Here is a 24,386-nt window from a genome sequence, read left to right on the forward strand (position 1 = left end):
TTTCTTCCCCTTCTGCCATGATTTTAAGTTTCCTGAGGCTCACAGACATGCTTCCTGTACAGCCTGTGGAACTGTGAGTCAAGCTTCTTTTCTTTATACAATACCCACTCTCAGGTAATTCTTTTTTTTTTCGGACAGAGTTTTGCTCTTGTCACCCAGACTGGGGTGCAGTGGCGCTGTAGTGGTTCACTGCAACCTCTGCCTCCCAGGTTCAAGTGATTCTCCTGCCTAAGCCTCGTGAGTACCTGGGATTACAGGCGTTTGCCACCACGCCCAGAAAGGTTTTGTATTTTTAGTAGATACGGGGTGTCACCATGTTGGCTAGGTTTGTCTCGAACTCCTGACCTCAGGTGATCCACCCGCCTTGGCCTCCCAAAGTGCTGGGATTACAGGTATGAGCCACTGTGCCCGACCTCAGGTAGTTCTTTATAGCAGTGCGAGAATGGACTAATACAATATCCAACACCATAGATGTCTCAGTTGGTTCAGCTTACACAATGCTGACAGAAAAATTAAACTTGAGCAAACTTTCCACTTGATGAGTACTGAAACTATTGCACCCAGATCAGCTACAGACAAGAGTACTTTTGTTCTCTCTGTGGGTTTTCTACTTAAAATTTCAGTTGCCTTTCAATAAAAATTTTAAACAAGTGGGATCAAGATCCTGAAGGATTTCTTCCAAGAATTGTAACAGGAGATGAAACATGGCTTTACCAAAATAATCCTGAAGATAAAGCACAAACAGAGCAATAGCTACCAAGAAGCGGAAGCGGTCCAGTCAAAATAAAAGTGGACTGGACCAGTCAAAAGCAAAGGTCATAGCAACTGTTTTTTTGGATGCTCAAAGCATTTTTCTTGTTGACTTTCTGGAGAGCCAAATAACAATAACCTGCTTATTATAATGGTGTTTTGAGGCTGGGTACAGTAGCTTATGCCTGTAGTCTCAGCATTTTTGGAGGCCAAGGCAGGAGGATCCACTGAGGCCAGGAGTTCAAGACCAGTCTGGGCAACATAGCAAAACCTACCTCTACAAAAAGAAAAAAAAAGATTATGAGAGTGTTTAGAAACAGGCAAAGTTTTAGCAGAAAAATGCCCAGGTAAGCTTCACCAGAGATTGCTTCTCCACTAGGACAATGCTCCTGCTTATTCCTCTCATCAAACAAGGGCAATTTTGAATTTTGATGGTAAATCATTAGACATCCACTTTAGAGTTCTAATTTGGCTTCTTCTGACTTCTTGTTTCCTAATCTTTAAAAAAAATAACTTCAAAGGGGCACCCATTTTTCTTTAGTTAATAAAAAGACTGCAAAGACTGCAATAACATGATTAAATATCCAGGACCATCATTTATTGTGGAATGGACTAACTGGATGGTATCATTGCTTACAAAAGTGTCTTAAACTCGATGGAGCTTATGCTGAAAAATAAAGTTTATGTTTTGTATTTTTATCTGTTTTCTTTTTTGAGAAAGGGTCTCACTTTGTTGCCCAGGTTGGAGTACAGTGGCAAGATCATGGCTCACTGTAGCCTCGACCTCCTGGGCTCCAGTGATCCTGTTGCCTTGGCCTCCCAAAGTTTCAGGATTACAGGTGTGAGCCACCACACTTGGCTTTTTTTTTTTTTTTTTCCGAGACGAAGTCTTGCTCTGTCACCCAGGCTGGGGTGCAATGGTATGATCTCAGCTCACTGCAACCTCCACTTCCCGGGTTCATATGATTCTCTTGTCTCAGCCTCCCAGGTAGCTGGGATTACAGGCGTGCACCACCATACCTGGCTAGTTTTTTGTCTTTTTAGTAGAGATGGGGTTTCACCACATTGGCCAGGCTGATCTTCAACTCCTGACCTCAAGTGATCCACCCACCTTAGCCTCCCAAAGTGCTGGGATTACAGGCTTGAGCCACTGTGCCCAGCTCTGGCCTATTTTTATCTTTCAGTTTTTCCATGAACTCTTTGAAGTTCCCTAGCATTTGCTGCCTGATTTTTTAAACTAGAACCCATTTGTATTATATTGTTATTTCCACTACTTACGTAAATTTAAAACACTTTTACTCTCTTTGTGGATTTCCTACTTAAAATTTTGTCTGCAAGCAGGTGGAAAGATGCTAGAGTGGAGTGGGGAGAGTGAATCTTTAAAATTTTTGTAAGCATCCTCAACTGAAAACCCTAATAGAAAGCCTGAGAAAGTTGTCTGCTGAGTAATTTAGAAATAGAGCACTAGAAACTGAGTCTTTTCTTTCTCCCACACCTTGTTCTCTTTAGGAGATGGCTCCTGCTGTAGGCACCAGTCCCAGTACTAAGGATGCTAGCTCCTGTCTCCACCAGACAAGTTTGCTCCACTATCTGGGACCACACCTAACTTACCACCAGTAAGCCTGCTAATATTAATGAGTCCTTCCATCCAGACTGCCTTGCCTTTTTACTATCTAATCATTGATAGGACTTCTTCATTCTCCTTAGGTTTAACTCAAGTCCTGTCAGCCTTACTTCCCCACTTCTCAACCTTGTTATTATTTTTCCGGCATAGTTTTAGTCAACTGCATGACCATGTGTTGATCTTCTTGTATGTGCAAGCAATTGTGATAAACATACGGTATTAGTTGTCATTAAAACTTATTGGTATCTGGGGATATATTTAAGTGTTATACTTTCTGATAAAAGGGTTATTGGAACATAAGCATACTTATTATCTACTAAATTAGTATCTGCTACACTACTTTGCATATAAGTGCAAGCATAGCACATTTTATGGCGCTCCATTTTATGTTGCATCAGATTAAATCAAATGCAGTCTTTTTTGCTTTGTCACCCCGGCTGGAGTGCAGTGGCACAGTCTCGGCTCACTGAAACCTCCGCCTCCCAGGTTCAAGTGATTCTCCTGCCTCAGCCTCCCCAATATCTGGGATTACAGGTGCCCATCACCACGCCCAGCTAATTTTTGTATTTTTAGTAGTGACGGGGTTTCACCACGTTGGCCAGGCTGGTCTTGAACTCCTGACCTCAAGCGATCCACCCACCTCGGCCTCCCAAGGTGCTGGGATTACAGGTGTGAGCCACCATGCCGGGCCTACCAGAGCCATTTTTCTAATAGCATGCATTTACTTTGTGTATCTGTGTCACAGTCTGGTGATCCTCCCAATATTTCAAACTTTTTCATTATGATTACGTCTGTTATTGTGATCTGCAATTCATGATCTTATACTTGTAGATGTGGTGGAAATGGCAAGAAAACAAGAAGTAGAAGTAGAGTTTGGCAATGTGATTGAATTGCTGCAATCTCTTAACAAAAGCTGAATGGATGAGGTGTTGCTTCTTATGGATGAGCAAAGAGTGGTTTCTTAAGAGGGAATCTCGGACAGACATTGTGGCTCATGCCTGTAATCCCAGCACTTTTGGGGGCTGAGGCGGGCGGATCACCTGAGGTGGCGAGTTTGAGACCAGCCTGACCAACATGGAGAAACCCTATCTCTACTACAAATACAAAATTAGCCAGGCGTGGTGGCGCATGCCTGTAATCCCATCTACTCAGGAGGCTGAGGCAGGAGAATTGCTTGAACCTGGGAGGCGGAGGTTGCAGTGAGCCGAGATCACGCCATTGCACTCCAACCTGCGCAACAAGAGCAAAACTCCATCTCAGAAACAATAAATAAATAAATAAATAAATAAACAAACAAACAAATAAATAAAATACGAGGGAATCTCCTCCTAGTGAAGATGCTATGAACATTGTTGAAATGATAACAAAAGATTTAGATATTCCATAACCTTAGTTGATAAAGCTGTGGTAGGGTTTAAGAGGATTAACTTCAATTTTGAAAGAAGTTCTACTCAGGAAAAAAATGTTATCAAAAGCATTGCATGCTACACAGAAATTTTCCTGAAAGGAAGAGTCAATCGATGTGGCAAACTTCACTGTGGTCTTATTTTAAGAAGTTGTCACAGCCACCCCCTTCTTCTGTAATTACCGCCCCAGTCAGTAGCTATTGAAATTAGGCAAGACCCTGCATCAGCAAAAACACTACAAATGGTTGAAGGCTCAGACTATTAGCATTTTTTGTCAATAAAGCATTTTTTATTTAAGGTATATACTTTTTTTAGACATAATGCTATTGCACATTAAACAGACTATAGTATAGTGTAAACATAATTTAATTTTTATATGCCTTGGGAAACAAAAAAAATTTGTCTGGCTCAATATACTGCAATATTTGCTTTATGTGGTAGTCTGAAACTGAACCCACAATATTTCCAAGGTATACCTGTATGTATACACATCTTCATTGTATTAATCATGGCAATTAGAGACAAATCTCTACATTTCATGGGAACTCAAATAACTATGCTAATGAATGAAAGTATAAGAACATAATAAAAGTTGGAAATTATCTCCATTCCTCACATAAAAATATGAAGAATTAGAAAGGAAATAAACCAAATGAGCAATCCAAGTTTATTCCTTTTAAGTAAACCTATAGCCACTACATATGTCCATGACAATTAGAATAGAAAAAAACAAAAGGACAACTAGAAATAATTTCTATTCTGTCTATATAGTAGTAGTTTTGGGGGTATAGATAGTAAACACTAGTCAAGAATACTCGTCTAAATTTGTTGGTAAAATGTAGTCACCATTTGGCATGTGTTTTGCTTTGGTATATAATGAAGTTGAGCTATCCCATCTTTCTTCTCATATGTAATATAGTCACACAAACAAAAAAGATGAATCTCACTAGAGGTGAGTCTTTATCAGAAATATGCCCCAATCTAGTTAGGTAATAGAAAGAAAATTCTTTTCTTCTCCTAGGTCTAAGATTCTTCATGTAAAAATTATAAGACTGAATAAAGATGACCTCTAAGTTTCTATAATTCATGTACATATATCAATTTATACATCATGATGTACATAGACAGCAAGGCTATACTTTCTGGCTCCATGATGCTAGGCTTGGCCACATGACTTGCTTAAAGCAAGTATTATACATGCATCTTTTAAGAGAAAACTGAAGTGTATTTCAATCTCTTTCTCTCTCTGCTAAAACAATGACAGTGTCCCAAAAGAGAGTCCTTCCTTCACCTTTGATCATGGTAAGAAGATGACACAGAGCAGTGCCACAGCCAATCAACAGCTGACATCACCCACCAGGAAATACACCTTTGTTGTTGTCACTACAGCATAACCTAATGAAAACTAATTAAATATAAGAATTTGCTAATAACTGAGGATCAGTACACAGTTAAACTTAAAACAAAATAATTCTAATAGAAAACTCATAATTTAAAATGTGACATAAGGGGAAATAAGTTAAAAAGCAACTTTAAAAAATTACAAAAACAGTATCTGTAGTAAAAGAAATGGACTTAACCATGTAATAGAATTTTCCTTGTGATTTCTGACTTGAATTGCTGAATGACTATTCCAAGTAAGATTCAACATTTTTACAGAATTGTTCTTCATCATTAAGATATTCCAAGATTATATTTCCACCATTATATAAAGGACAATCCTCCTTAGCAATCCAGGTTTCCAAAGTATGATCCAAGGGTAAGGCTTCTCCTGAAGCAATGTGACACAGCCTTAATTTCTGTGAAGGGAGAAGTAAGTCATACTGTAGTAAATGAACACGCTTGAATGGAACATCATAAAACCTTTACGGAAATAATACTATAACGAGATGTTACCTTAGCTGTTAATTTGTTATTGTCATTTTTAAGACTGGCTAGAGAAGCGGCAAAGTCTATGGCCTTTCCAATGCTCCATCGGTGGCAAAAGAACATTGGTTTGCTCTTCTCTTTGCTCCCTTTAGGTAAGAAAACCTGAAAGTAAATTCTTTCTGTCTGTAAAAAGAAAAAGTTAAAACAACCATTACATAGACAAAATAGACATCAGTTTTTGTCTGGTACCAACCCTTCCTCTCCTCTTCTGGTCAGAGCAGAATTACCCTCTAACAAGGTATCTGCTATTTGGAATACTAATCACAGTAGCCAAAAAGACACATAAATGCATGGGCATAGGACCAAGACCCTGGCCAGGGTGATCTGTGCAAAGACTGGCATGTGGCCTAAGTTAGGCCAATCAGGGTCTGTTCCTGGGATTTTATGTTCAATAGCTTAGGAGACAAACAGCAGTCTCATTTATTTATTTATTTATTTATTTATTTATTTATTTATTTATGAGATGGAGTTTCGCTCTTGTTGCCAAGGCTAGAGTGCAATGGCGCAATCTCGGCTCACTGCAACCTCTGCCTCCAGGGTTTGAGTGATTCTCAAGCCTCAGCCTCTGAGTAGCTGGGATTACAGGCACGCACCACCACACCTGGCTAATTTTTGTACTTTTACTAGAGACGGGGTTTCACCATGTCGGTCAGGCTGGTCTTGAACTCCTGACCTCAGGTGATCCACCTGCCTCGGCCTCTCAGAGTGCTGGGATTACAGGCATGAGCCACCACACCCGGCCACTCCTTAATTTTTTTAAGTTTTATCAAATTAAACCTGGAGCTGCCTGCAGTGAACCCTGTCACCTCACAGTCGTTCCTGAACCAATATGGAAAGTTTCCTCAAATGGGAAAAAATGAGGTCAATGGAGAAAGAGAAATAACAAGAAAACAGATGAACTCTTTCAACATAATCTGAGTTCCTGAATTTATTCATCCCCTAAGACCAGATCAATTCATTATTCCCCATTATATGAGGGAAAAAGTTTGTTTTGATTTTCCTAGTTGGAATCAAGTTTCTGTCACTTGCAATTCAAAGATTTCTAACACATATAACATTTCTTTTTGTGTGAAAGACCTCACTATGTATTTAGACAGAAGGACTTTTTGGAACAAGGAAACATTAAAAAAAAAAGAAAAGAAAAGAAAAAGAAAAAAAGATAGAAAAAGACCTCCAAACTCCAAGTACCTTATCAATGAAAGAAAGGACTTGGAAAGGATTTCTCTAGTATTCTATATCCTATCTGCCCTCTCCTTATATTGTATTTTCCTGCCTAATTAAAAAATGGATGGCTGAGCATGATGGCTCATGCCAATAATCCCAGCACTTTGGGAGGTCAAGGAAGGCAAACTGCTTGAGTCCAGGAGTTCAAGACCAGCCTAGGCAACACGGTAAAACTCCATCTCTACAAAAAGCACAAAAAATTAGCTGGGTATAGTGGTGTGTGCCGGTAGTCCCAGCTACTTTGGAGGCTGAGGTGGGAGGATCACTTGAGCCCAAGAAGGTCGAGGCCACAATGAGTGGTGAACGTGCCACTGTTCTCCAGCCAGGGCAACAGAGTAAGACCCTATTTCAAAAACAAACAAACAAAAAAAGCAGGAAAGAATGAGTAGGAGCAAAAGTCTTGGCCTTTTATTCTTCACTGATTCCTAAAAACTGCTTTTTAAAAGTGCTGGCTTTACAGGTCAATTCTTGCTAAAACAAAAATTTTGGCATAACTGGAGCATCTCTAAGTTGTGGGGGAAAGATCACAATTATTCTGAGAAATAATAAATTCAACACAATTCCCATCTCAGCACTAAGGGATTTGGATTTGTTGAAGACAAATCCAACAGTAGGGTGTGTTATTACAGGTAACAAGTATTAAAAGAAAAAACAAGAATCACTGGAAATTCAAACTGTGAGCCACCTCTATAATCAAATATTACTTGCTCTAAAAACAAAGTAGCATGAAGATAAATACAGAAAGAGAAAATAAGATATAGCCTTATCTTTTTTTTTAAAAAAAAGATAAATATGTATGAGGATCAAAAATGAAAAGGAAATGCAAGGTGATAGGCTGGCTGAGTCACAGACTCTCAGGGCTCCAGAAGAAGAGGAGGTCAGCTTATAGGTAAGGAGGAAGTAACAGCACCACAGGGAGATACGTATAAAGCTCCTGGGTCAGGCTCCCTGCTCGGAAGCAGAGGAGTATGTGGGACCTCTGCTCCAGGAAGGGCAGCTAAAGTTACTGCTGAATGCTGACTTAAGTATAAAATTGCTAGACAGGGATCTGTGAGTGAGAGGAAGGAGAGATATAGGAAGAACCTCCTATTCAAGATGAACATGTTAAATTTAGTAACTGAAATTTCAAAACAAACTGAAGATTAACTCATTATGGGCAAATGAAGACAGCTGAACTTTAAAAAGACATTAAAAAAAGGTATTTAGGATGCACAATTAGATAAAAAAGGAAACAAGAAGTTATAAAACCAAAATAGGCACAAATAAAACATAAAAGACATGAAGATCCAAGTCAAAAAAATGAAAACTAAAAAATAGTTTCTGGAGTAAAACACTCAAAATTTATTATAGATAAGCTTCTATAATCCTCAATAAAAAGGCCTAATGTATTATAAGATGGACACGAGGAAGTCATCCAGAATACCGCATAAAGAAATACAAGATAGAAACAATTATAGGCTGGGTGCAGTGGCTCACAACTGTAATCCCAGCACTTTGGGAGGCTGAGGTGGGCAGATCACTTGAGGTCAGGAGTTTGAGGCCAGCCTCGCCAACATGGCAAAACCCTGTCTCTTAAAAATACACAAATTAGCCAGGTGTGGTGGCACACGCCTGTAGTCCCTGCTACTCAGGAGGCTGAGGCGCGAGAATTGCTTGAACCCAGGAAGTGGAGGCTGCAGTGAGCTGAGACTGTGCCACTGCACTCCAGCCTGGGTGACAGAGTGAGACTCCGTCTCAAAAAAAAAAAACAAAAACAACTATAGATCCCCAAAGTATGTCGACGAGAGATTCAGAAAAGAATAAATGAAGTAGCACTATTTAGAGAGAAAATGAGTACAATTTTCCAAAAAGTCAAAATTTACAATGTGGCAAACGGAATAATTAAAATAAATCCACACGTAGAAACATTCCACAGAAATTGGAAAATAGCACAAGAAATCTTAAAAGCTACCAAAAAAGACAGACTACTCATAGAGTAAGACTGACACAGATGTTCCTCCAATAATAGATGACAAAGTATATTTAAAGTGATGAGAAAGTTTAATAGACAATCTAGCTAAAAGTAAGGGCAAAATAAGGGCATGTGCAAACAAACAAACAAAAGACTGATAGAGTTTATTACCAGAGACCTTTACTGAATGAACTGCTAAAGAATGTAATTTAGCAAAAATAAAAGTGAGCCCTAAGGAAGGAGAAACGAAAAAAAAAAAGTGTTGGTAAATTTTAATAGCTATTAATTTTTATGTTAAAAAAAGATGATGGGATAGGAGAGGGTCAACTGGATAAAGCATTTCAAGCTCGTATTCAGGAGGATATACTACCAACTAAGTTTAGGCTTTGAGAAAAACACTGATATTTAATTATATACGTTAAGAATGTAAGCACATAGCTGTTACCACCATTATCATTTTAGGATATTATATTGGAGATTATAGACAATGTAGTATGAAAAAGGAAATAATGAGTATAATTACTGAAAAAAATTAAAGCTATTCTTATTTGTTAATGAGGTATAATTTTTAACTAGAAAATTGAAAAACACTAGTAGAAAAAAACTCCTAAAATTAATAATATTTTGATGATGTAGCTGAATAATATGAGTATACAGAACTCAAGATTTTTTTTTCTCTTTATTAGTAACAAGTACTTGGCAATAGAAGTAGGGAAAATATTCTGTTCCCAACCTAAACAAAAACCATAAAATATGTAGCAATGAAAATAAGGAATACAACATAAAAGAAGAAAAATATAAAATATTACAGAAGGGAATAAAACATCTGAATAAATAAAGACATATAAGGTCCTTGAAGAAAGACAATGTCATAAAAATGTCATTTCTTCCAACACTAATGTATAGCATATAAAGCAAATCCAATGTGAATCCTTCAGGAACGGTTCTGAGTCAGGCCGAAAGCCTAGAATTGCTAGTAGATACTGCTGGGAATTCGAACTGTACTTCACCTAACTTCATAGAACTAAGACTACGCTGTGTTATCTGTTGCTTTTTATAATCATACTCTCAGTTTCCACATTTTGCTTTTAAAGAGTCTAACTTCTTTAACAGGCTATGTTGAAGTCTGTTATTCACAACCTTGCCCCATTATGGTAACCTAGAAATCCTAAGAGTGGTATTTTTCAAAATCTGGATATAATAATCATAACGTTCAGAAGGATAAATAAATGCTAATAAAAATACTAAGAAAAAATGGAAAAATATGGATGGGACTTGCATGATCTGATATAGAACATTTTATAAAGCTATTGCACCAAATCAATTTGGTATTAACTTATGAGTAAAAAATGAGTAGACTGTAATAGAAAATTAAGAAATAAATCCATATACAGAAAATAAAATGTTCAACTTTTCATGAAGGTGATATGTTGGTATTTCAATCCAATAAAACATAGATAACTTATTAAATAATCAGTGATGGCAAAACTACCTAAACAACTGGAAGAAAATAAAATTAAGCCCTTAGCTCACATCATATGCTAACCAAAAAAACAGGTGGATTAAAGATTAATCCAAAACAAGCCAGGCTCAGTGGCTCACGCCTATAATCCCAGCATTTTGGGAGGCTGAGGCAGGTGGATCACCTGAGGTTAGGAGTTCGAGACCAGCCTGACCAACACGGTGAAACCCTGTCTCTACTAAAAATACAAAAATTACCCGGGCATGGTGGCGCATGCCTGTAATCCCAGCTACTCAGGAGGCTGAGGCAGGAGAATTGCTTGAACTCAGGAGGCAGAGGGTGCAGTGAGCTGAGATCGCACTATTGCGCTCCAGACTGGGCAATAAGAGCAAAACTCCGTCACAAAAAAAAAAAAAAAAAAGGCTAATGCAAAACAAAACCAACATACAAAACCCAAAGGAAAACCACAACAGGAATCAAAGAAAAGACAGAACTTGGAAAATTTAAATGTAAAATATTGCTATGTCAATTAGAAATGTAAATAATATCAATATACTGATAGATTTGAAAAACAATTTACAAATAATGATTATAGATAAAGGATTAACATCTTTTATAGTCTGAGAGCTCCTATAAGTTGACCAAACAAAACAATTAGAAAAATATCCCAAAAGAAAAATGACCAAAGGATACTACTCAATAACAATTCAGAGAAGGGCAATTCCAAATGCCTAAAAAACATATTAAAAGTTGTCCAAACTGAATAGTAGTCACAAAAATACAAATTAAAGCAATTATGAAATATCTTTTTATAGCCACCAGACTGTAAAATATTAAAAAGAATGCTAACAGTTACTGGAACCCATGGAGAAAAAGGGTACTCTCATGTTTGGCCACAAGAGGCAGTACACGGAACTGGTTAGAATGGCAGGCTCTTACCAAGTTAGTGCTCTTAAAAATACTTAACTCCAGATTACTCATCTGTGAAATTCGGACAAAAATATATCTCAGAAGAGTTGTAAGTACTAAAGGTGATTAAAAAACTAGAGCCACAAAACCATGCTTAGTATAGGCAATCTGTCAATGAAGTTTGATTTGAAATGTGAATTGTAATTTCTTTGTAAAGTTGTTTGACAATTTTTATTAAAATTTAAAATATGCATACCATTTGACACAGCAAACACACTCTTGGGAATTTATCTCACAGAAAGAAAAGTACCACACAGGCTACTTAGCACAGTAGCCAAAACTGGAAACAAAGTGAATGCTCATTAACAGGAAAATGACAAAATAAGCCACAGTACACCCACACCACAGAAGAGGACGCAGTTTGTAAAGAAAATGATTTAGGGCCACACCAACTCACTTGAGGGAATTTCTACTAGGCATTAATGAGAGAAGGATATATAATCTACTCCAAACCTGCTTTAGTTTTATTTATAGCCCTAATGACTACACGAACTATTATATATTTAATATGTCTCAGCCCAGTGGCATATAAACTCCAGGAACTCTGGATTCATAAGGGCAGGAGGGAGTCTGTTTTATTCACTACTGTATCATCAGGGCTTGGTATATAGAAAGCATTTTTTTTAAGTGTGTTGACTAAATGAATTATACCATTTTTATAAAATAATGACAGAAAAATATTCTTTATGCTTTTGCATACATATACAAGTAGAATACATTTTCATTTATGTAAAATGATATACACACATATATACACACATAATACATACTTACACATATATGTATATACATGGATACAATACACAGGTATATATTATACATGTAAGTATGTATAAACATATAGACACCCACATATATCTCTAGTATGTCTACATTTATACACACACAAACATTAATAATAAAGGGAAAAACATTTATCTACAAACTTATAGAATGCTTTATGATATATTGTTAAGTGTGTGAAAAAGATGATTTGTGAAACCAGACTGCCTAGTTTCAATTCGTAGTTCTCCACTTACCAGCTATGTTAATAGAATGTTACTCTTTTTGGGTAAGAGTTAATAGTGCATACCTTATAAACTTGTTGCAAGGATGAAATGTTTTAGAAGACCATCTCAAAGTAAGTCTTGTAGATGTTTTCACTGTTATCTTTCAAGTAATAGAAGAATTGCAAAGTAATGTAAGTATTACTGAATACTTAAGAGCAGGTCTTCTCAACTTTGCCACTATTTACATTTTAGGCCAAGAAAAAATTCTCTGTTGTCGGCCTTGTCCTCTACAATGTATGAATTTAACAGTATCTCTGGCCTCTACCAACTAAATACCAGGAGCACCCCATTCCCAACTGTGACAACTAAAAATGTCTCCAGACATTGCTGAATGTCCCCTTAAGGAGCAAAACTGCTCTCAGTTAAGAACTGCTGCTTCATGGGATGGAAATGGATGAGACACAGGAGTATGTATGCTTTTTCTCCATATGCATCTTTTGATAGTTACACTTGTTAAAAGCTTGTACTACCTTTGCAATTTAAAAAAATCAAATAAAATTTCAAAAAAGGAAAATATCAGGGGTAGTCAATAAAATAAGAAAACTGTAATCAATCGTCTCTAAGCCATCAGAACAAATTCAATACAAAAGGAAAGAGAAAGAGTCAAAGAAAAAGGGTGATGAGAAGAAAATATATGATGGAAGAAATATGTTCAAATACACCAATGACCACCATAAACAAGAAAGGATTCAATTCACCTACAAAAGAGAGATACTATCAAACTGGTTTTAAAAAAACAAAGTCCAGCTATATGCTGCTTACAAGAGACACCCTAAAATGAAACAACAAAAAAAGTTGAAATATAAAGGGATGAAAAAATTACGTACTTGTTAAATATTCACCAAAAGAAAGCTAGTGAAACAATACTATAATTCAAAATAGGATTAAAGGCAAAATTCATAAAGAACATATAACAATGAAGAAATTCTATGCACTTGATAATATATAACTCTACAAACCATAAGAGTTACATAAAAAAATTAGCAAAACCACATCCATAGTAGGACATTTTAACCTGAGAAAGTAATAAATCAAGTGGATCAAAAATTAAGTACACACATATACATATGGTACATATAGACAGAGACAGCAGATGATAAAGCAAACAGGGCAAAATATAAATAATTGGTACATTTGGGTAAAAAGTATGGAAAAGTTATTTGTACTATGTTTGTAACTTGCCTTTGTTTGAAATGGTATCAAAATAAAGACACCAAAAAAGTATATTGTTACATCTAAAGAAGTATATTAAAAATATTCAAGCCTGTAATCCAAGCACTTTGGGAGGCCGAGACGGGCGGATCACGAGGTCAGGAGATGGAGACCATCCTGGCTAACACGGTGAAACCCCGTCTGTACTAAAAAATACAAAAAAAAAAAAAAAAAAAAAAACTAGCCAGGCGAGGTGGCGGGCGCCTGTAGTCCCAGCTACTCGGGAGGCTGAGGCAGGAGAATGGCTTAAACCCGGGAGGCAGAGCTTGCAGTGAGCTGAGATCCGGCCACTGCACTCCAGCCTGGGAGACAGAGTGAGACTCCGTCTCAAAAAAATAAAATAAAATAAACAAACTTGCGGGGCGCAGTGGCTCACGCCTGTAATCCCACCATTTTGGGAGGCCAAGGAGGGCGGATCACGAGGTCAGGAGTTCAAGACCAGCCTGACCAACATGGTGAAATCCTGTCTCTACTAAAAATACAAAAATTAGCCGGGTGTGGCGGTGCACACCTGTAATCCCAGCTACTCATGAGGCTGAGGCAGGAGAATCACTTGAACCCAGGAGGCCGAGGTTGCAGTGAGCTGAGATTGCCCCACTGCACTCCAGCCTGGATGACAGAATGAGACTCTGTCTCAAAACAAAACAAAACAAAAATAAAATAAATAAATTATCATTCTATGTGAAAGGCTGGAAAAAGGACATTAGAGAAAAATCTAAACAAAGCAGAAGGAAATAATAAAAAAGCAACAATTAGTGAAACAGAAAACAAAACACAGAGGTCTTTAAATCCAAATCATAGTTCTTTGAAAACACTAAGAAAAAATAAGGATAAACTTGTAGCTATTCTGTTTAAAGGGGAAAGAAGGAAAAGTACAAATGAAAAATATTAAGAAAGAAGTAGAATGACTAAAGACACACTGAGATTCTGAAGTATAACAGAGTAACTTCAACAACTTGATAACAATAAACTGAAAAATCTACATCAAACAATTTTTTGGAAAAATATTTACCAAAATTGACTTCAGAAGAAATAGATTATCCAGATAAAGAAAGATGTAACACATTGGAATAGTATTTGGAATTCTCCAAGAGTTACTACAACTGAGGGTTACGAAACCTTCGAGAACAAGTGATTCCCACCCTCTACAACTGCCTCAAAGAATAGAAGACAGAAAGCTGCTCAACTAATTTTTGAGCATAATCTTGCTATTAATGTCACAAATACACACTAAATAATATGTTAGCAAATCAATTTAAAAGAATTATATACCAGAGTCAAGTGATTTATCCTGGAATATTTGATGATCTAATGACAGAAACCTGATTGATAAAACTTATTACATTGATGAGGAAACAATGATCTTACTAGATGTAAGAAAAAAATTTACAGTAAAGTTTAATATCCATTCATAATGTAAATTCCTAGCAAACTAGGAATAGAAAGAAATAATAGTATCAAGAAAAAGGCTACTAACACTAACTTACAGTATATCTAATACTTGAGGAAACTTTAGATACATTTGCATTAAAGTCAGAAACATGATGATTCCTTCTATTGCCCATATTATTCAACATTGTTCTGAAGATCTCAACATTAAGACAAACAATGATAATGGACAAAAGAGAAGAGAAAATCTGCAGAAAAAATCCACAAAAATTGGTATTTGGAGAAGATATAACTCCAAAGAAAATAGCCCAGAAAAATCTACAAAATATGGGAACTATTAGGAATTTATTTGCCAGATAGAAGGTCAACATAACATTAACCAACAATAGTTAGGAAAATGTAATTTTTTAAAAAAGGTATTATTTATAATGACAGCAAAAATTATAAAGAGCCTAGGAATAAAACTAAGAAAAGGTATATAAATATTTATGGTAGGCATTATAAAATGTTACTTCTATAATTACACATAAAAGAAAACCTAAAGAAAAGTTGGAAAGATATACCACAGACATAGACAGAAAAGTCAAAATTCTAAAGATGTCAACTGTCTCTAATCTAAAATTTAGCATAATTCCTATCAAAATCATAATTTCACAGAATAGGGCAAAGTGATCCTAACATTTTTATGAAGGAATAAATGGCCAAAAACAGACATGGTTGAAAGCACTAATAGAAAGAGTCAAATGAGTACAACCACTGACAACAGGAAGTTGATCATATCTAGTAAAGCTGAAGATCAGCAAAGCCCATAATCCAGGTTTTCTATTTCCAGGTATATTCCCTAAAGTAGCATTTTTTAAACTGGGAGTCTCAATCCATCAGAGGTTGGAAAATCAACCTAATAGGTTCTGACTAACAATCTTTAAAATAGAATAACAAATATTATAATATAACACATATTAAGGGTAAGTACCATTCAACTAAACTGTGTTAGGGTATGCATATATATATTGGGTTGTTATATAAAATAACTGATATTGTGAAGTTTTAAAGGAACAGTCCTAGAGAAACTCTTCTACATACACACAAGGATGGTCGCCACAGACAGTTTATAATAGCGAAAAATTGAAAAAAATCTGAATTTTGTTGACTACACGTCTCAGCATGGATAAATGTTAACAGCACATCCCAAGTGGGAAAAAGAAAACCAACACGAAGAAGGACACATATGGTTCACTGTCATGTCTATAAAGTGAAAAGACTCATAAAACTATGTATTATTTATGCTGACATACACCATGCAACATTAAGAATGATACATACTAGGTTTAGGTTAGTTGTTAATTGATGGGAAGGAGGAACACAAAGAGGACTTCAACTATATTTGAAATTTTTGTGTTTTAAAAAATCTCTAAGACCAACCTGTGGTAATGACTTATCACCATCAGCATGCATCTTTAATTTCATCAATGCAACCTTTGCAGCTGTTTCACTATTTTTGGCACCTTTCCGTCGTTTACTTGCTGTTTCTCCTGTCTTGGAATCTAAGAAGTATAAGCATGTAATCACATAAAACTTTCACATTACAAATAGAGTTTCATTATAAAACACTTATTAATTATGGCCCTGAAACATATATAAATTACACACAAGAGAGATATACAGAGACCACATTCATTGTATAGGTATTGTATTTACATGGTCAATGGAAAAATATCATTGAGATTGATCTAAGCAATCTCCACATCAAAAAATTCATCATAATGTGCTTCTTTCCAACTTAAGCCTATTCAACCTAAAGCAGTCATTAATGCTTCTACAGACAACCTTAAGATTTGCATATGTAAGATTTTAATAAAGGTACTATCCTTAATATGGAATAAAAATTCTGAGCTAGCATACCGTCAGAAAGACTGATTTAAGTCACAGATACATTCATTTCTGGTATCTCTTATTATCAGCAGTATTCACAGCACAGCTGACTAGGTTTAGAGTTTAGTCTGTAGAGAAAGCAGCTGACTACTTCAATCTCATGAATACAATTTCTAGACCAATGGTTAACTAGCTAATCTAAGTGGCTCAGCAAAAGAGATAAGTACTTATGGTGGAGTACTTTCTAAATAATTTCCAAATTTTCATTGTTCAGGTAGACCTCGTAAGATATACTGTCACAAGAATATCATCAAAATGCAAGTTAATACAAATACCACTAGGGCTATTAATGATGCCTCCCGTAATTGGAAAGTAGACATAAGAAGCAGGAGCTCTGGAACTAGGAAAGCAACAAAACACACTTTCTAGATACTTACCAATAATGTCTTTAACAAGCTTCTGAGTGGCAGCCATTCGAGGCTTTGGGATTTCCAGTTTTTCACACTCATGATCTGACTGATGACGGTGTCTATGAGCAACAGAAGAGTGACACTAGTTCATGTGTTTGTATAGGACTTAAATAGATATACAAAGTGTGAACAGCCTAAGTGATCAACCACCTCAGGCAAAAATTCTTCTCACAATGAGGACATATAACTGCCACAAGTTCTCTCTCAGCACAGTCTTTGAATGAGCATGGGTAAGATGTATGTTGATCTGTCTTCAGTCTCTCATTGATTACAGTCACCTGAAAATGCAAAAAGGATGAAATGTATTACATTTCAGACCTAAACCAAATCAATGTGTCTATTCTAGAAGGCAGCATTCATATTATTTTTGCTTAAACTTATTAGAGCAAGTTACTTACTCTCACATAAAGATTATAATGAATGTTTTGTGTGACAAATGATTACTATGCTGACTGTTCCACATTTTCATAATTTTCCTACTGTGGTATATTTGTCTTCTAAGTCAAGTTGAAATGACTATTTAATTACGCTCTATAATTTTAACCTGCTTTGTAACAGTCTCATACAAAGATGCCCCCATGATATGCTCAGGTAATTATCTCATCAACCCTCAAATGGCAAGTCAATCTAATTTCCACACTAATTTTAGGAGATAAAATACTTAACTCAGAGAATAAAACACTTAAAAATATTTATTTATTCGTGAGATAAAAGGTTAAAGACAGTTTTCGTAATCATATATTATTCTTTATGCCCTATTTCATATTTTTATTACCAGCAAATACTCCACCACAGGAAGAAAAGATTTTATAAGACTAAAAAAAAAAAAAAAAAAAAAATCTAGATCAGCCAGGCTATTCTGAGCATTAACAAACCAGGTTTCTAAAGATGAGTAAACTTAGGGAAATAATTGCTTGAAAACTACAACCAAAGGGAATTTCTTTTTATAAATAATAGTTATATCTTACTGGAATTAACTTAAGTATCTTTTTGAACTTGTTGCAATGGCCTAACGATGTTTCAGTATTTAATTAATAGAATCTAATTATCTGAGAGACATTCAGAGAAATCAAATTATATCCTAAGAAAAAAGAAAATACAGGATAGATTTATAAACTGCAAGAAACATCAGTAAGTTTTATTGTATGACTGAATATTTCCTCCAGTTAACGCTGCATAAAATCAACATGCTAGGTAATTTTAATTTTCCTCAAATAGATCACGTAAACTTCAAAGAATCAAATTTTGACTGATCATTTAAACTCGAAAGAATCAGATTTCAACTGAATCTCATGTAACTTTAATAACTTTCTATAACTGAGAAAACAGATGTGAAAATATTTGGTAAAGCACTTGGTAAATGGTGGGCAGGAATAAATGTCCACTGAAAAGTGTTAGAACACATTGAACATGGTGGGTTTAGCTTTCTCTCTTCCTTTTGGAACTGAACTGCCTTCAGGAGAAAGCCTAACCTGGTCCAGTACTGCTGTGACTGCTGGGCAAGTCTGCCTAATTCTGGATTTTCTTTGCAAACCCATTTGGCTTTATGCTGAGCTTCATCATTCAACTTATCTTTACCAGTAATAAGGGTAATATTTTGACCTCTATTTGCCAGACCTTTCTTAACTTATGATTTGTGCAAAATTAGGGTAGGAATTTTATTATACTATAGGTTTCTTCCTGGTTATCTTAGGCTGACTGAGCCAGAATGATTTACTACCACAGATCCTATCAGCGGGCATCAGTGAAAATGAACACAACAGTGAAGGACACAGTGAACTGGAGGGAATATACAAGGAGGACATTAACTTAAGTGTATATTTATAAATATATAGCCTTAGATGGCCGCGGTGGCTAACGCCTGTAATCCCAACACTTTGGGAGGCCAAGGCGGGTAGATCACCTGAGGTCAGGAGTTTCAGACCAGCCTGGCCAACATGGTGAAACCCCATCTCTACTAAAAATACAAAAATCAGTTGGGCATGGTGGCGAATGCATATAATCCCAGCTACTTGGGAGGCTGAGCCAGGAGAATCACTTGAACCCAGGAGGCAGAGGTTGCAGTGAGCCAAGATCAGGCCACTGCACTCCAGCCTGGGCAATAAGAGCAAAACTCCATCTCAAAAGAAACGAAACAAAACAAAACAAACAAATAAATATATAGCCTTACGCTGTAAGTGGGCTACCTACACAAATGTTAAAGAATAAGAATTATGAGGATAAACATTTACAAATACCAAGTAAAACAATTTTTCTTTCAAACAGAGAAAAATAATATAAATGAAGCAAAAGCCTGTTTACCTAATCAGTTTAGTGTGCCAAACTTTAATCTCTGTGACACTGACTGGCTTTAAATCTAATCAAATTTGGAATAAAAGTACATAAATACAAATACATTTTATCAGATCGGAAAAGTATTAACATACCTCAGGACAACCATGAGACTCCCTGCTTCTGTGTTCAAGGCTTAAATAATAATAGTAAGTGTTTATTTAAATAACATACTTAAAGATAACTGCAGTAATTTGCGATATTTTAATGTTCAATATTCTTAAGATACATTATGCTCATACTACATTAATAACTTTGAATATGAGAAAAAACTGAAATGTCAGATAAATTAAAGATGGAGCATCTATAGTCTCAAACGTTTTAAAACACAAATGTTCAACTTGAATGAGTAAAACAATTCACTACCCTAAATTATGTTTACTTTGAATGCTTTAGGGTACATGAAAATATAAACGTATCTTTCACCTCTTTTTATTTCTAAAAGATCATCAGCAGTAAAATGTAAAGAGTGTTCTGATTCCAAATAATTTAAAAATATACATTACTTTTATTTACTTCCAACAAATCATTCTGAATTATATTCTGAAAAAAAATCATTCTTTCAGTGCTCTATTTTGTAAAACAAATACTTGACATTTTAAAGTTTAACTGTAAGGAAAATCCATTTTCCAAAATTCTTGATTAATTCCCAGGTTTTACTTGGCATGTAACGTAGTCAAATGCTGTGATTCCTATTTTAAGGCATTTACAGATTGGGCTTTCATTTTATTAATTAAAATAAAGAGTAATAATTATAACTAGATTTTTACCATATTCTTTATATTGTGAATATTATTTTCTCCTTGTAATTAAAAGACAAAAATATAACTTTTATATAAAATTCACATACATAACCCCAATTTTGGAAGTTTAAAAATTAGTCACATATATGAAGAAGTAATCAGAGCCTATAACGATACAGAATATCAATGATCAATGGCTAAAGTAACAATTACTTTAAATCATTCTACTTTTCAGAAATAATCTCATATTAATAAACATTAAAATTACTCCCAAATCCTGCATAAAAACTTAACTTACCAAAATATTCCTGAACAATCATCACACACAAATGGAAGAAAATCTAAAATTGAGAGAAAATGTATATACTGGTCAGTATCTGATTTTGATTTAGTTTTCTTAAGCAAGAAGGCAACCTCTATGGAAAAATTTCCCATTTTGATTAATATCCTAGTGTAGCAAGCACTATGTAACCACTCTAACAAAAGTAATCACAACTTCAACAACTGTGACAGAAAGCAATTGGATTAACAGAAGGTATTAATAGATGTTACTTGTAACTTTACTAAGTCAGACAAAAATAAGTTCTAGTGGTTTTTTCTTTTTTGTTTTGTTTCCCAGATTTACTAGGTGTTGTTTTTGATGACAGTATACTGCAAAAATTCCGCATTTGGAGTTAAAACCTGGGATTCAATTCTGATTCACTGCTTACTAATCTAACAATGCTAGGCAAGTTACTTAACAGTAAAGCTTTGGATATATATGTATATTTTTATATATCCAATAAATATATATATTTTTATATATATATCTGTGTACTAATATATATCTGTGTGTGAACAACATATACATATATCGCCAAAGCTTGACTATATTCAAATACATTTATGTTTATATATACATCTATAAGATTTATGGTATTTCAAATATATATAATTTGAGGTAATATATAGTAGTTAGTATAAAGTATATGTGTGTGTGTTTCTATATACGTATGTAAATAAACATATAGAAAACCAAAGCTCTATTACTGGGTAAGAAAAAATAGAAAGATATAGACAGGTAGATACAGAGACAGGTATAAAGAGATAAGCACATCCTTTCTGTGTATATATGTATATGTGTGTGTATGCATGTGTGAATATATCTATATCTGTATCTATGCTGTAGGCCACACAGACCTCATAGTGTACTTATAAAAACCAAATGAGATATATATAAAAGATCAGAATAGTAATACAGTAACTATAATTAATAAGAATAATACAACAATTAACTTCTTTTGAGTACACTCAACTCAGAACAATACTGCAAGGCGTCGTGCGCGGTGGCTCATGCCTGTAATCCCAGCACTTTGGGAGGCCGACGCGGGCAGATCACCTGAGGTTGAGAGTTTGAAAACAGCCTGGCCAACATGGCGAAACCCCATCTCTACTAAAAAATTTTAAAAAAACACAAAAAAATTAGCTGGGCATGGTGGTTCATGCCTGTAATCCCAGCTACTCAAGAGGCTGTGAGGCAGGAGAATCACTTGAACTCAGGAGGTTGCAGAGAGCTGAGATGGCGCCACTGCACTCCATCCTGGGCCACAGAGCCAGACTCCATCTGAAAACAAAACAAACAAACAAACAAAAAAGAACAATACTGCAGTGACTGGGTGGAGAGGCTTAATATTTTGAGACTTTTAATAATGATCTATTAGATGCAAACCAGAAGGACCCAGGGGAAAGAGGTAAGTCAAGACAATTTCCCAGCACCTGATACCATCCTTCAATCCCTCCAGAAGGGAGATAAAATTTAGGATATACACTTGACACAGTCTAAATCTTAACTGCTTTCCACTAGTCCCAAACAGATAGGCCTGGCCTCATCTCAGTTATTGACACTAAAAAGATAAATAGCTGTAAAGGAAAATGAACTATGTCATGAATGGCATATAATGTGTATTGGACTCACTAGTGGGGGATCAGGCACAGACACACATAATTTACAGTCAAAACCCAAATGGCTAAGCTTCCACATGAAAAAAGTCACACTGTCTTGTTAGTACAGCCAGTGGTGAAAGATACATAGATAGTATAAGTAACAAGAACCTAGAAGGGATTGTCACCTGTCCTATCATGCACACCCACAGTAGAAATCACTAATCAATTATGGAACTCCACTGAAACTGGGCTAAATCTCAGAGTCCCTGACACCGTATTCAGGCACTTGATACCAATGACTGAAGTAGCAAGGGGAGATTAAACCTGTTTGCTACCTTATGTAGTGTGTGAAACCTAGTAACAACGACTGAGCAGTCTGTGTGGTTCTAACGCTCCAAAAACTTGCCTTTTCCAGGTGTATGGCATCCTGAAGCCAGTGCCACATTACCTTGGACTAGGTATATCCCAAGGTCTCTTAGTACAATGGGGAGAGCTCATCGCCATATTATTAATTCTCTCTAAAACGCAGCTTACTAGTTGGAAAGGTCTTCTATGTAAATGACTAGTTTACACCCTTATGTGGTCCAAGCACCAAAATCAATAATCTGTAAATGTTTGTTCAAACAATAATAATAAGAATCAGGGAATGACAGAGCTAGGAGAGCATGATGACCATTTGGTGGAATAATCTGAGGATCAGGATGCCTTTGAGAATTTGATACAAGCTAAGGAAGTACCTTCTTCCGGACACAAATCCACGTGAATACCAGTTGGGCGAGCTGATCTCGCCCAACTCCTCCTGACGGCTAAGTAACAGATAAGTAAACAAAAAGTTTGGGAAAGTGGCTGGCTGTAGGTCGCAGTGGCAAAGCCAAAAGACAACACTCTCAGACCAATCCTACGCGTCCCATCCCCGCGCTCAGCAGGGTAAGTGTGCGCCACGCGACCCAGCAGTGGGCTTCGTGCACTGCTCGGACACGGCACACTCGAAAACCAAAATGAACACTGTAAGGTACGTTTTCAGGAATTGAAACAGGATACCTTCCTTCCAAGGATACCACAAGTCATTTCAAAGCCTCACGGCCAACGAAAACACGAACCAACCGATCTCACTGCAGCCCCAGGAGAAACGCTCTCACCCCGCTCCTCAGGCTCTGCCCAGCCTTGTGGCCTCCCCTCACCCGCCGCCATCATCCGCGGAGCCAAAGCGGAGCCCCGGTATCCCGTGGCCGGGGATGGGGGCTGGGGGCTCCCCGATCACCTCGCCGCCGGCAGTGCTCCACCTGGCAATGCTGCCCGATGTCCAACTCCGCCATCTCTCCGGGGCCGCAAGGGGCGGGACACAGCCTGACGGGTCGGGCAATGAGCGCGCGCGGCGCCTGACGGGAGAGTGGCGGACCCAGAGGCGGAGTCTACAGGTGGGGGCGGGGCCCGGAAGCCAGCTGTTCGCTGTGTCCTAGGTGCGTTCGCAGTGACCAGGAAAGGCCACTTTCTGTAAGTGTTCTCGGAGCGGAAGGCCTCTCGCCCAGTCCTTAAAGAAATACTCACCTGCAGCTGGGCGCGGTGGCTCACGCCTGTAATCCCAGCACTTTGTCAGGCCGCGGCGGGCGGATCACCTGAGGTCAGGAGTTCGAGACCAGCCTGACCAGGGTGCAGAAACCCCGGTCTCTACTAAACATACAAAATTAGCCGGGCGTGGTGGCGCATGCCTGTAATACCAGCTACTCGGGAGGCTGAGGCAGGAGAATCGCTTGAACCTGGGAGGCGGAGGTTGCAGTGAGCCAAGATTGGACCATTGCACTCCAACCTGGGTAAGAAGAGCGAAATTCCGTCTCAAAAAAAAAAAAAAAAAAAAGAAATGCCCACCTGCCTTTCTGAACGATTGCGTACCGCGGTTCCCTGCGTACAACCACGAAAATCAGTAACGGCTTCACAGAAATTTTCTTTTATTTATTTTTTTAAAAGTTAATATAACTCCAGGAACCAGAACAGTGCCCGGCACACAGTGTTGCAATCATCAAGCAGAAGAGACAGACACTGGTTATTCAATTCCTGAGCCACCCCTCAACCAGTGTTACTTGA

At 36.8% G+C, this 24,386-nt stretch overlaps 1 protein-coding gene across 5 annotated transcripts; it reads right to left on the reverse strand.

The window, feature by feature from the left end:
• Positions 1 to 4,047: 4,047 nt before the first annotated feature.
• ZFAND1 (zinc finger AN1-type containing 1) lies at positions 4,048 to 23,680 on the reverse strand. 5 transcript variants are annotated; one of them, XM_003902913.5, is made up of 8 exons: positions 23,566 to 23,680; positions 20,680 to 20,722; positions 19,734 to 19,773; positions 17,458 to 17,585; positions 17,275 to 17,366; positions 16,388 to 16,509; positions 5,677 to 5,832; positions 4,048 to 5,579 (listed from the first exon to the last, which is right to left on the reverse strand). In XM_003902913.5, the coding sequence occupies exons 1-8, from the start codon at positions 23,618 to 23,620 to the stop codon at positions 5,409 to 5,411; spliced, it is 807 nt and encodes a 268-aa protein (XP_003902962.1). In that variant the 5' UTR covers positions 23,621 to 23,680; the 3' UTR covers positions 4,048 to 5,408. The 5 variants fall into 5 exon arrangements, with proteins under 5 accessions (XP_003902962.1, XP_009211517.1, XP_009211519.1 ...); XM_009213253.4 differs by having other exon boundaries at positions 5,232 to 5,579; positions 23,444 to 23,649; XM_009213255.4 differs by having other exon boundaries at positions 5,232 to 5,579; positions 23,588 to 23,648.
• Positions 23,681 to 24,386: the final 706 nt, after the last annotated feature.

This window comes from Papio anubis, chromosome 8 (assembly GCF_008728515.1).
Source record: "Papio anubis isolate 15944 chromosome 8, Panubis1.0, whole genome shotgun sequence".
NCBI classification, from domain to species: domain Eukaryota; kingdom Metazoa; phylum Chordata; class Mammalia; order Primates; family Cercopithecidae; genus Papio; species Papio anubis.

Coding starts and splice junctions, on each gene's coding strand:
- ZFAND1 (XM_003902913.5), bottom strand. CDS start 23,620: ATGGCGGAGTTGGACATCGGGCAGCATTGCCAGGTGGAGCACTGCCGG. Junction 20,723..23,565: donor GGAGCACTGCCGGCGGCGAG/GTGATCGGGGAG, acceptor TCTCAATTTTAG/ATTTTCTTCCATTTGTGTGT. Junction 5,833..16,387: donor GTGATAAGTCATTACCACAG/GTTGGTCTTAGA, acceptor TTCTTTTTACAG/ACAGAAAGAATTTACTTTCA.